We start from the raw sequence: 13,641 nt of genomic DNA, 5'->3' as shown, positions 1-13,641 counted from the left end.
CAGGTTCTCGTTGTCTTTTCAGCCCTTCAGTCTTTCTTAATAATATTATGCACTTCTTTTTATTTCTTCATAGACTCAGCCTTCTTCATTCATTCAACTTCTCATTTAGCATTAATTCATTTTCTTTGTTTCCGAGTCATTCAATTACCGGCATGATTCACTTGATGAGTTCATTTTCATCATTTTCTTAGTTTCTTACTATTTCAATTTCATGATTTCCATTTACCTACTGGATACTAAAAGTCCATGTGCTACTCATTTTCTTGTCTTTTAGTTTCTTAGTGGCTCAGTTTTTCAATTTCTCATTTTTACAACTGGATCCTTATTAGCTTCATATGTTTGAGCCCTCGTTACTATGTTTCTTATTTCCTCAGCTACTCATTAAAAAAAAAATAGTCTCACTGTTGCAATATTTTGTTCAGATTCATGTGTTAGAGTCCTCGTTGCTATGCTTTCAGCTTCATGTGTCCAATATCTCCGTTTTGCATTTTCTACAAGATCCACCCTGTCAAAAGCGCACACTGCCTTATCTCAATGCTAATTATTAGTCATTTGTTAGTCCTTCCTCTCACTGCTAAGATTTTGTATAGTGTGGATTACACATGGAACAACCTCAGTTGTTGATTGGTTTTCCATTTACATTCTTTTTTTTTTCTTCAGATTCCTTAGTTTCATTCTTCCTTTGTAAAGTAGTATGTGTTCATAAACCATATAAAAATTCAGAAACGTTGCTTAATTAAGTGCAACATTGAATGTGTGTGTCGAGGGTGCTCCTTGGCAATACCCACCATAAGGGGTTTAGGGTTGACGAAATCCTGCAGGCTAGCACGAGACATCGGATACCAAACAAACGGGGAGAGAGATTTACCCAAGTTCAGGGCCCTCGATGAGGTAAAACCCTTACTTCCTGCTTGTCTGATCTTAATTATCGAATATATCGGGTTACAATGGGGTAGCCGATAGGCTACTTTGATCGACTCGCCGAGAGGCAAGGATTCTAGTTTCTAGCTCTAACTTGCGGTGGTTCTACGTATTGAAGTTGTGCCTCGATAGGCCTTTTCATGGCCTTTATATAGCAGGCCAGGTCCCGAGAGTCCTATCCGAACTCGACTAGGTTACAACGAGATCTATTCTAGTCTTTCCTTGTATGGTGCACCCTTGCCTTGTTCATCAAGAATCCATCTTCTGGTAGGTCTCCTTTGCTAGAACCGACGTATGAGTCCACCTTGGTTGTTGGACAATCTTCATGGGCCCCTAATTGGGCCGGAGGAGGTAGACTAATGCCGGATACCCGAAGGGTAATGCCCACATCAGTGTGTGACATTTGTTGATATGTATGACCGATTTGCTTTTTGAAATATACATGCAACACTTGTATTGTGTGGGACCTTTCTAAATAGTTCGTGAAACCATATGAATGTTTCTCATGATTAATTGAATCAACTATGAAAAATTCAAACACAATTTTCAATTTTCTAATAGTTACCTAAGACACTTGTGAAACCAAATTGATTTTATCAAATTTCATTGAGAGCATATTTACATTCAGATGGTTTTTGTGAATTGCAATTGAAAAGTTTAGCAAACATATCTAAAGCAATGAAACATGTATGCGGGGAAAATTTGAACTTTTTTTGGAACATGGGGAAATACTTATGAAATATATGTTGAAAAAAACTAAAACTACAAAAATTGGATGTTCAGCCCAAATGGGATGGATTTTGGGGGAAATTCATTGACAGTTATGAAAATGTTTGAATTCAATACAAAATATTTTGAAACCTATATAAAAGTAATGATACTAATTTGAACTTTTTTTTTACATTTGGAACATTATGAAATGGGATTATATGTTAAAAATTAAGTTCAAAAGTGTAAACCATTTAAAAGAAAGTGCGCAATTGTATTAGAAAATCTTGTGAATTTATGTTGAAGTTGAGTACCTGATGTGCAATAAGTGTCTAAGAGCATCTCCACTGGCGCTCCCAATAACGAGCCCAATAGACTTATTGGGCCGCATTTCGGACCTCAATAAAATAGTCGGCGAATCCAATCTAGTGTGGTACACAAGATTCCATTTGGGAGCACCGGCTACAGACTCCAGCTCACGCATGGGTGACGAGCCAGCCGCAGTGATACCGCCCTCCAAAAGATTCTCTTATCTACTACGACGGCGCAGGCGTCCTACGACGGCGAGCGCTTCGGGTACGACCCCGTGGACCCCTTCTACCTCGAGAGGAAGGGCGAGCGCACCGTCACGGCCGCGTTCGGCGGGTCCTCGCTCGTCAACGACGGCGGCGCGCTGCGCACGTACCGGAGGGAGAAGAGCGACGGGTTCTACTACGTCAAGGTGCGGCTCCACGCCGACCTGGGCTTCAAGGTCAGGGTCTTCAACGCGCGTCGCAAGAGCAAGATCATCTGCACGCTGCGGCTGCCGGTGCCCAACACGAGCGCCACGCCGGTGACCACGCAGCTGGGGACGAGGTGTTCCGTCGACTTCTGATCATCTGTGCCAATTCCACGACCGCAGCGCGTTGCGTGTCTTCTTAGCTAGGTGATCGAGCTTTTTTTGCTTTATTCTGCGCCTAGTAGATTCTTTTGTTTCAGTCCATATATGTAAATAAATCCATGTCTCCAGTTCGTTGGTTATTATACTCCGATGATTCGATACCTTTACAAGACCCTTTGAGGCATTACATACTTGACGGATTTAGAAAAAAAAGGGGGAGTGCCTATAAACAGACACTTTTTTAGAACCAATCAAACGATGACAACTGTTCATCACAGAAAAGAACTCACTTAATCAAAAGCATGTTTCAGTCCAGCAAAACAGACACATTTCCTGGCAGTCTCTCAGTGCTCTCTTTCACATTTTTATTTCTTCAGTTTAAATTGCTCACTAAGTCAGTTCTTATCTCGTTATTTTCTCAGTCGTAAGCTCTTCATTATTTAATTAAGTCAGTTATCTCATAATGTTTTAGATAATCTCCATGTTCTTCAGTTTTACCCCTATGTTATTTATTTTAGTTTCTGATTTAACCATTATGCAAGTTTTATAATTAGATAAATGTTATTTTTTCTTCAGATTCTCATAATTTCCCTTCTTCGTTTTCTAGTTTCTATCTTGTTTCATTGTTTAGTCCTTCTCATGTTTCTAACTCATGTTCTTAAGTTCTTTTTAAGTCTCCCAATCTTCGTTTTCTTCTGTCATGTTAGTTTTTTCTTAAGTCATTTTTCTCATTCTTCAGTCATTTTTTATTTTTTTCTTATTCTTTTCTCAGTCATATTTTCTTAAGTTATCATTTATTTGTTGAGGTTGCTGGAGATACACTCCTCATTTTCTTGTCTTTTAGTTTCTTAGTGTCTCGGTTATTCAGTTTCTCATTTTGCCTACTGGATCCTTATTAGCTTCATGTGTTTTAAGTCCCCGTTGCTATGTTTCTTATTCCTATAGTCGTAGTCACTCTTCTTATTTTCTGATTCGTCATGTTAGCATTTATTCCGTATCTCATTCCGCAATTTATCTTAGTCATTATCCTTATATTTTGTAGCTTTTCATTTTCTTACCATTTCTTAGTACTCTCTGATATGTTACTAATTTCCTCAGGTTCTCGTTGTCTTTTCAGCCCTTCAGTCTTTCTTAATAATATTATGCACTTCTTTTTATTTCTTCATAGACTCAGCCTTCTTCATTCATTCAACTTCTCATTTAGCATTAATTCATTTTCTTTGTTTCCGAGTCATTCAATTACCGGCATGATTCACTTGATGAGTTCATTTTCATCATTTTCTTAGTTTCTTACTATTTCAATTTCATGATTTCCATTTACCTACTGGATACTAAAAGTCCATGTGCTACTCATTTTCTTGTCTTTTAGTTTCTTAGTGGCTCAGTTTTTCAATTTCTCATTTTTACAACTGGATCCTTATTAGCTTCATATGTTTGAGCCCTCGTTACTATGTTTCTTATTTCCTCAGCTACTCATTAAAAAAAAAATAGTCTCACTGTTGCAATATTTTGTTCAGATTCATGTGTTAGAGTCCTCGTTGCTATGCTTTCAGCTTCATGTGTCCAATATCTCCGTTTTGCATTTTCTACAAGATCCACCCTGTCAAAAGCGCACACTGCCTTATCTCAATGCTAATTATTAGTCATTTGTTAGTCCTTCCTCTCACTGCTAAGATTTTGTATAGTGTGGATTACACATGGAACAACCTCAGTTGTTGATTGGTTTTCCATTTACATTCTTTTTTTTTCTTCAGATTCCTTAGTTTCATTCTTCCTTTGTAAAGTAGTATGTGTTCATAAACCATATAAAAATTCAGAAACGTTGCTTAATTAAGTGCAACATTGAATGTGTGTGTCGAGGGTGCTCCTTGGCAATACCCACCATAAGGGGTTTAGGGTTGACGAAATCCTGCAGGCTAGCACGAGACATCGGATACCAAACAAACGGGGAGAGAGATTTACCCAAGTTCAGGGCCCTTGATGAGGTAAAACCCTTACTTCCTGCTTGTCTGATCTTAATTATCGAATATATCGGGTTACAATGGGGTAGCCGATAGGCTACTTTGATCGACTCGCCGAGAGGCAAGGATTCTAGTTTCTAGCTCTAACTTGCGGTGGTTCTACGTATTGAAGTTGTGCCTCGATAGGCCTTTTCATGGCCTTTATATAGCAGGCCAGGTCCCGAGAGTCCTATCCGAACTCGACTAGGTTACAACGAGATCTATTCTAGTCTTTCCTTGTATGGTGCACTCTTGCCTTGTTCATCAAGAATCCATCTTCTGGTAGGTCTCCTTTGCTAGAACCGACGTATGAGTCCACCTTGGTTGTTGGACAATCTTCATGGGCCCCTAATTGGGCCGGAGGAGGTAGACTAATGCCGGATACCCGAAGGGTAATGCCCACATCAGTGTGTGACATTTGTTGATATGTATGACCGATTTGCTTTTTGAAATATACATGCAACACTTGTATTGTGTGGGACCTTTCTAAATAGTTCGTGAAACCATATGAATGTTTCTCATGATTAATTGAATCAACTATGAAAAATTCAAACACAATTTTCAATTTTCTAATAGTTACCTAAGACACTTGTGAAACCAAATTGATTTTATCAAATTTCATTGAGAGCATATTTACATTCAGATGGTTTTTGTGAATTGCAATTGAAAAGTTTAGCAAACATATCTAAAGCAATGAAACATGTATGCGGGGAAAATTTGAACTTTTTTTGGAACATGGGGAAATACTTATGAAATATATGTTGAAAAAAACTAAAACTACAAAAATTGGATGTTTAGCCCAAATGGGATGGATTTTGGGGGAAATTCATTGACAGTTATGAAAATGTTTGAATTCAATACAAAATATTTTGAAACCTATATAAAAGTAATCATACTAATTTGAACTTTTTTTTTACATTTGGAACATTATGAAATGGGATTATATGTTAAAAATTAAGTTCAAAAGTGTAAACCATTTAAAAGAAAGTGCGCAATTGTATTAGAAAATCTTGTGAATTTATGTTGAAGTTGAGTACCTCATGTGCAATAAGTGTCTAAGAGCATCTCCACTGGCGCTCCCAATAACGAGCCCAATAGACTTATTGGGCCGCATTTCGGACCTCAATAAAATAGTCGGCGAATCCAATCTAGTGTGGTACACAAGATTCCATTTGGAAGCACCGGCTACAGACTCCAGCTCACGCATGGGTGACGAGCCAGCCGCAGTGATACCGCCCTCCAAAAGATTCTCTTATCTACTACGACGGCGCAGGCGTCCTACGACGGCGAGCGCTTCGGGTACGACCCCGTGGACCCCTTCTACCTCGAGAGGAAGGGCGAGCGCACCGTCACGGCCGCGTTCGGCGGGTCCTCGCTCGTCAACGACGGCGGCGCGCTGCGCACGTACCGGAGGGAGAAGAGCGACGGGTTCTACTACGTCAAGGTGCGGCTCCACGCCGACCTGGGCTTCAAGGTCAGGGTCTTCAACGCGCGTCGCAAGAGCAAGATCATCTGCACGCTGCGGCTGCCGGTGCCCAACACGAGCGCCACGCCGGTGACCACGCAGCTGGGGACGAGGTGTTCCGTCGACTTCTGATCATCTGTGCCAATTCCACGACCGTAGCGTGTTGCGTGTCTTCTTAGCTAGGTGATCGAGCTTTTTTTGCTTTATTCTGCGCCTAGTAGATTCTTTTGTTTCAGTCCATATATGTAAATAAATCCATGTCTCCAGTTCGTTGGTTATTATACTCCGATGATTCGATACCTTTACAAGACCCTTTGAGGCATTAAATACTTCACGGATTTAGAGAAAAGGGGGCGTGCCTAGGAACAGACACTTTTTTAGAACCAATCAAACGATGACAACTGTTCATCACAGAAAAGAACTCACTTAATCAAAAATTGTCTGTTTAAGTCCAGCAAAACAGACACATTTTGTGGCAGTCTCTCACTGCTCTCTTTCACATTTTTATTTCTTCAGTTTAATTTGCTCAGTAAGTCAGTTCATATCTCGTTATTTTCTCAGTCGTAAGCTCTTCAGTATTTGATTAAGTCAGTTATCTCATAATGTTTTAGATAATCTCCATGTTCTTCAGTTTTACCCATATGTTATTTATTTTAGTTTCTGATTTAACCATTATGCAAGTTTTATAATTAGATAAATGTTATTTTTTCTTCGGATTCTCATAATTTATCTTCTTCGTTTTCTAGTTTCTATCTTGTTTCATTGTTTAGTCCTTCTCATTTTTCTAACTCATGTTCTTAAGTTCTTTTTAAGTCTTCTAATCTTCATTTTCTTCTATCCTGTTAGTTTTTTCTTAAGTCATTTTTTTCATTCTTCAGTCCTTTTTTATTTTTTCTTATTCTTTCATCAATCATATTTTCTTAAGTTATCATTTATTTGTTGAGGTGCCTGGAGATACACTCCTCATTTTCTTGTCTTTTAGTTTCTTAGTGTCTCAGTTATTCAGTTTCTCATTTTGCCTATTGGATCCTTATTAGCTTCATGTGTTTTGAGTTCTCGTTGCCAGAAACTCAATTCGGCTCCTGGGTACGTATGATCCATCTACCATAAAAACATATTTCCAAGTGTTAAAAAAATTTGACAAAAAAATTTACATGTACATCTCCATAATATATGTGTATTCGTCAAGTTTCACTAAAAAATGTTATTTTTTGTAGTCTAAGCGAAAGAGAAAATTTATCTTGTGACAAGTCTTTGTTTCAGCACCGAATTTTGTCTTTTTTACACACGCCACATGACATGTCGATTTTTCATGAAACGAATTTGTGAGCGCGTAGCACATGAAGATGTACTGTGAAATTTTTGTTTCAATTTTTTTAACATTTTAAAATGTGTGTAACATGTATTTCAAAATAAAGGGAGCATACGCTCCCATGTGCCAAAACATCACCCTCGTTGCTATGTTTCTTATTCCTGTAGTCGTAGTCACTCATCTTATTTTCTGATTCGTCATGTTAGCATTTATTCAGTATCTCATTCCGCAATTTATCTTAGTCATTATCCTTATATTTTCCAGCTTTTCATTTCCTTACCATTTCTTAGTACTCTCTGATATGTTACTAATTTCCTCAGGTTCTCATTGTCTTTTCAGCCCTTCAGTCTTTCTTAATAATATTATGCACTTCTTTTTATTTCTTCATAGACTCAGCCTTCTTCGTTCACTCAATTTCTCATTTAGCATTAATTCATTTTCTTTGTTTCTGAGTCATTCAATTACCAGCATTATTCACTTGATGAGTTCATTTTCATCATTTTCTTAGTTTCTTACTATTTCAATTTCCTGATTTACTAAAAGTCCATGAGCTACTCATTTTCTTATCTTTTAGTTTCTTAGTGGCTCAGTTTTTCAATTTCTCATTTTGCCTACTGGATCCTTATTAGCTTCATATGTTTGAGCCCTCGTTACTATGTTTCTTATTTCCTCAGCTAGTCATATAAAAAAAATTAGTTTCACTGTCTCAATATTTTGTTCAGATTCATGTGTTAGAGTCCTGGTTGCTATGCTTTCAGCTTCATGTGTCTAATATCTCCGTTTTGCATTTTATACAAGATCCACTCTATCGAAAGCGCTCACTGCTTTATCTCAATGCTAATTATTAGTCATTTGTCAGTCCTTCCTCTCACTGCTAAGATTTTGTATAGTGTGGATTACACATAGAACAACCTTAGTTGTTGATTGGTTTTTCGTTTACATTCTTGTTTTTTCAGATTCCTTAGTTTCACTCTTCCTTTTGTAAAGTAGTATGTGTGTAACGTTAGTGGGCTGGTTCATAAACCATATAAAAATTCAGAAACATTGCTTAATTAAGTGCAACATTGAATGTGTGTGTGTCGAGGGTGCTCCTTGGTAATGCCCACCATGAAGGGCTTAGGGTTGACTGAATCCTGCAGGCTAGCACGAGACATCGGATACCAAACAAACGGGGAGAGAGATTTACCCAGGTCCAGGGCACTCGATGAGGTAAAACCTTCACTTCCTGCTTGTTTGATCTTAATTATCGAATATATCGGGTTACAATGGGGTAGCCGGTAGGCTGCTTTGATCGACTCGCCGAGAGGCAAGGATTCTAGGTTTCTAGCTCTAACTTGCGGTGGTTCTACGTATTGAAGTTGTGTCTCGATAGGCCCTTTCATGGCCTTTATATAGCAGGACATGTCCCGAGAGTCCTGTCCGAACTCGACTAGGTTACAACGAGATCTATTCTAGTCTTTCCTTGTATGGTGCCTTCTGGCCTTGTTCGTCAAGAATCCATCTTCTGGTAGGTCTCCTTTGCTGGAACCAACGTATGAGCCCACCTTGGTTGTTGGGAAATCTTCATGGGCCCCTAATTGGACCGGAGGAGGTAGACTAATGTCGGGTACCCGAAGGGTAATACCCACATCAGTGTGTGACATTTGTTGATATGTATGACCGATTTGCTTTTTTAAATATACATGCAACACTTGTATTGTGTGGGACCTTTCTAAATAGTTTGTGAAACCATATGAATGTTTCTCATGGTTAACTGAATCAACTATGAAAAATTCAAACACATTTTTGAATTTTCTAATAGTTACCCAAGACACTTGTGAAACCAAATTTATTTTATCAAATTTCATTGAGAGCATATTTACATTCAGATGGTTTTTGTGAATTGCAATTGAAAATTTTATGAAACATATCTAAAGCAATGAAACATGTATGCCGGGAAAAAATTGAACTTTTTTGGAATATTTTGAAACCTATATAAAAATAATGATACTAATTTAACATTATTTTTTTACATTCTGGACATTATGAAATGCACTTCTTTTTATTTCTTCATAGACTCAGCCTTCTTCGTTCACTCAATTTCTCATTTAGCATTAATTCATTTTCTTTGTTTCTGAGTCATTCAATTACCAGCATTATTCACTTGATGAGTTCATTTTCATCATTTTCTTAGTTTCTTACTATTTCAATTTCCTGATTTACTAAAAGTCCATGTGCTACTCATTTTCTTATCTTTTAGTTTCTTAGTGGCTCAGTTTTTCAATTTCTCATTTTGCCTACTGGATCCTTATTAGCTTCATATGTTTGAGCCCTCGTTACTATGTTTCTTATTTCCTCAGCTAGTCATATAAAAAAAAATTAGTTTCACTGTCTCAATATTTTGTTCAGATTCATGTGTTAGAGTCCTGGTTGCTATGCTTTCAGCTTCATGTGTCCAATATCTCCGTTTTGCATTCTATACAAGATCCACTCTGTCGAAAGCGCTCACTGCTTTATCTCAATGCTAATTATTAGTCATTTGTCAGTCCTTCCTCTCACTGCTAAGATTTTGTATAGTGTGGATTACACATAGAACAACCTCAGTTGTTGATTGGTTTTTAGTTTACATTCTTGTTTTTTCAGATTCCTTAGTTTCACTCTTCCTTTTGTAAAGTAGTATGTGTGTAACGTTAGTGGGCTGGTTCATAAACCATATAAAAATTTAGAAACGTTGCTTAATTAAGTGCAACATTGAATGTGTGTGTGTCGAGGGTGCTCCTTGGTAATGCCCACCATGAAGGGCTTAGGATTGACTGAATCCTGCAGGCTAGCACGAGACATCGGATACCAAACAAACGGGGAGAGAGATTTACCCAGGTCCAGGGCACTCGATGAGGTAAAACCTTCACTTCCTGCTTGTTTGATCTTAATTATCGAATATATCGGGTTACAATGGGGTAGCCGGTAGGCTGCTTTGATCGACTCGCCGAGAGGCAAGGATTCTAGGTTTCTAGCTCTAACTTGCGGTGGTACTACGTATTGAAGTTGTGTCTCGATAGGCCCTTTCATGGCCTTTATATAGCAGGACATGTTGATACGTCTCCGACGTATCGATAATTTATTATGTTCCATGCCACATTATTGATGATATCTACATGTTTTATGCACACTTTATGTCATATTCGTGCATTTTCTGGAACTAACCTATTAACAAGATGCCGAAGTGCCAGTTGCTGTTTTCTGCTGTTTTTGGTTTCAGAAATCCTAGTAAGGAAATATTCTCGGAATTGGACGAAATCAACTCCCAGGGTCCTATTTTGCCACGAAGCTTCTAGAAGACCGAAGAGGAGACGAAGTGGGGCCACGAGGTGGCCAGACTATAGGGCGGCGCGGCCCAAGCCCTGGCCGCGCCGACCTGTAGTGTGGGCCCCTCGTGACGCCCCTTGACCTGCCCTTCCGCCTACAAATAGCCTTCGTCGCGAAACCCCCAGTACCGAGAGCCACAATACGGAAAACCTTCCAGAGACGCCGCTGCCGCCAATCCCATCTCGGGGGATTCAGGAGATCGCCTCCGGCACCCTGCCGGAGAGGGGAATCATCTCCCGGAGGACTCTACGCCGCCATGGTCGCCTCCGGAGTGATGTGTGAGTAGTCTACCCCTGGACTATGGGTCCATAGCAGTAGCTAGATGGTTGTCTTCTCCCCATTGTGCTTAATTGTCGGGTCTTGTGAGCTGCCGAACATGATCAAGATCATCTATCTGTAATTCTATATGTTGTGTTTGTTGGGATCCGATGAATAGAGAATACTTGTTATGTTGATTATCAAAGTTATGTCTATGTGTTGTTTATGATCTTGCATGCTCTCCGTTACTAGTAGATGCTCTGGCCAAGTAGATGCTTGTAACTCCAAGAGGGAGTATTTATGCTCGATAGTGGGTTCATGTCTCCGTGAATCTGGGGAAGTGACAGAAATCTCTAAGATTATGGATGTGCTGTTGCCACTAGGGATAAAACATTGGTGCTATGTTCGAGGATGTAGTTACTGATTACATTACGCGCAATACTTAATGCAATTGTCTGTTGTTAGCAACTTAATATTGGAGGGGGTTCGGATGATAACCTGAAGGTGGACTTTTTAGGCATAGATGCATGTTGGATAGCGGTCTATGTACTTTGTCGTAATGCCCAATTAAATCTCACAATACTCATCATAATATGTATGTGCATGGTCATGCCCTCTCTATTTGTCAATTGCCCAACTGTAATTTGTTCACCCAACATGCTGTTTATCTTATGGGAGAGACACCTCTAGTGAACTGTGGACCCCGGTCCAATTCTCTATACTGAAATACAATCTACTGCAATACTCGTTATACTGTTTTCTGCAAACAATCATCATCCACACTATACATCTAATCCTTTGTTACAGCAAGCCGGTGAGATTGACAACCTCGCTGTTTCGTTGGGGCAAAGTACTTGGTTTGTGTTGTGCAGGTTCCACGTTGGCGCCGGAATCCCTGGTGTTGCGCCGCACTACATCTCGCCGCCATCAACCTTCAACGTGCTTCTTGACTCCTACTGGTTCGATAAACCTTGGTTTCTAACTGAGGGAAACTTACTGCTGTACGCATCACACCTTTCACTTGGGGTTCCCAACGGTCGCGTGTTGTACGCGTGTCAAGCTAAATTTCTGGCGCCGTTGCCGGGGAGATCAAGACACGCTGCAAGGGGAGTCTCCACATCCCAATCTCTTTACTTTGTTTTTGTCTTGCTTAGTTTTATTTACTACTTTGTTTGCTGCACTAAATCAAAATACAAAAAATTAGTTGCTAGTTTTACTTTATTTGCTATCTTGTTTGCTATATCAAAAACACAAAAAAATTAGTTACTTGTATTTACTTTACTTATTTCATCATGTTTCCTTTTAATTTTACCGTAAAAAACATGCCGGTAGGACGCGGGTCTATAGTTGGGAGAAATAATATAGAAGAATTCTTCAACCATGTTAGTACTGTTGACGATTTTGAAGATAGACACTTGGTAGATCTTGCTCCTACTTATGAAATTGCTGCCACTGCTCTAGTTCGCATGTTGGAAACTAAATTTGTTAATCTCAATCCTATAATCCAACACATGTTTCTTACACTCGGTGATATGGAAGAGGGGGAAAAGAAAGATTTTGTCTTAGAAACCCTTCTTAGAGAATTTGGTGGTCTAGCAAGGGAGGCTAGAAAGGTCTTTGCTAAATATGATATGCTTGGTTCTTGCACCAATTTTGTTAGTCTCCTTGAAAAAATGGATATGGATAGAATAAAGTACACTAATAATATTAATGATGGTGGGGAGATCAAAGCACCAATATCATGCAAGCTCCTAGCGATGAATGATGCACTAGAAAATAATTATGCTTGGCTTGTTCCTGAAAATTTGTTCGATGAGAGTAGCAAGCCTAAGATTAATGAAAAGGGAGATGCTAAAACTTATGTATCCAATATACTATGCTTGGCTGAGAAAACTCCAAACCCCGCTGTAGATGCACCATCTCTCGATAATACTTGATACACACTTTCTGCGCCTAGCTGAAAGGCGTTAAAGAAAAGCGCTTATGGGAGACAACCCATATTTTTACTACAGTACTTTGTTTTTATTTTGTGTCTTGGAAGTTGTTTACTACTGTAGCAACCTCTACTTATCTTAGTTTAGTGTTTTATTGTGCCAAGTAAAGTCGTTGATAGTAAAGTTCATACTAGATTTGGATTACTGCGCAGAAACAGATTTCTTTGCTGTCACGAATCTGGGCAATATTCTCTGTAGGTAACTCAGAAAATTATGCCAATTTATGTGAGTGATCCTCAGATATGTACGCAACTTTCATTCAATTTGAGCATTTTCATTTGAGCAAGTCTGGTGCCTCGATAAAATTCGTCAATACGAACTGTTCTGTTTTGACAGATTCTGCCTTTTATTTCGCATTGCCAGTTTTGTTATGTTCGATGGATTTTTCGATTCCATTGACTTTCAGTAGCTTTGTGCAATGTACAGAAGTGTTAAGAATGATTATGTCACCTCTGAACATGTATATTTTGATTGTGCACTAACCCTCTAATGAGTTGTTCTAAGTTTGGTGTGGAGAAAGTTTTCAAGGATCAAGAGAGGGAGATGATACAACATGATCAAGGAGAGTGAAAGCTCTAAGCTTGGGGATGCCCCGGTGGTTCACCCCTGCATATATATAGAAGACTCAAGCGTCTAAGCTTGGGGATGCCCAAGGCATCCCCATCTTCATCGACAAATTATCACGTTCCTCCCCTGAAACTATATTTTTATTCCATCACATCTTATGTGCTTTTCTTGGAGCGTCGGTTTGTTTTTGT

At 39.1% G+C, this 13,641-nt stretch overlaps 2 protein-coding genes across 2 annotated transcripts; both read left to right on the top strand.

Moving 5' to 3' along the window:
* Positions 1 to 2,111: 2,111 nt before the first annotated feature.
* Positions 2,112 to 2,503, top strand: LOC139838195 (NDR1/HIN1-like protein 10). The gene is made up of 2 exons (XM_071827570.1): positions 2,112 to 2,132; positions 2,180 to 2,503. The coding sequence occupies exons 1-2, from the start codon at positions 2,112 to 2,114 to the stop codon at positions 2,501 to 2,503; spliced, it is 345 nt and encodes a 114-aa protein (XP_071683671.1).
* Positions 2,504 to 5,714: 3,211 nt separating this feature from the next.
* LOC139838194 (NDR1/HIN1-like protein 10) lies at positions 5,715 to 6,106 on the top strand. Its single transcript, XM_071827569.1, has 2 exons — positions 5,715 to 5,735; positions 5,783 to 6,106. The coding sequence occupies exons 1-2, from the start codon at positions 5,715 to 5,717 to the stop codon at positions 6,104 to 6,106; spliced, it is 345 nt and encodes a 114-aa protein (XP_071683670.1).
* The last annotated feature ends 7,535 nt before the right edge of the window (positions 6,107 to 13,641 follow it).

The sequence above is a fragment of the Lolium perenne genome, chromosome 3 (assembly GCF_019359855.2).
Source record: "Lolium perenne isolate Kyuss_39 chromosome 3, Kyuss_2.0, whole genome shotgun sequence".
In the NCBI taxonomy this organism is placed as follows: Eukaryota; Viridiplantae; Streptophyta; class Magnoliopsida; order Poales; family Poaceae; genus Lolium; species Lolium perenne.
The sequence above is the reverse complement of the archived record's forward strand: the minus strand, read 5'-3'. Positions and strand labels throughout refer to the sequence as shown.

Bases quoted from the DNA above. Each gene is read 5' to 3' on its own strand.
- LOC139838195 (XM_071827570.1), top strand. From the start codon at position 2,112: ATGGGTGACGAGCCAGCCGCA. The intron at 2,133-2,179 runs GTGATACCGCCC...ACGACGGCGCAG, and splicing joins TGGGTGACGAGCCAGCCGCA to GCGTCCTACGACGGCGAGCG.
- LOC139838194 (XM_071827569.1), top strand. From the start codon at position 5,715: ATGGGTGACGAGCCAGCCGCA. The intron at 5,736-5,782 runs GTGATACCGCCC...ACGACGGCGCAG, and splicing joins TGGGTGACGAGCCAGCCGCA to GCGTCCTACGACGGCGAGCG.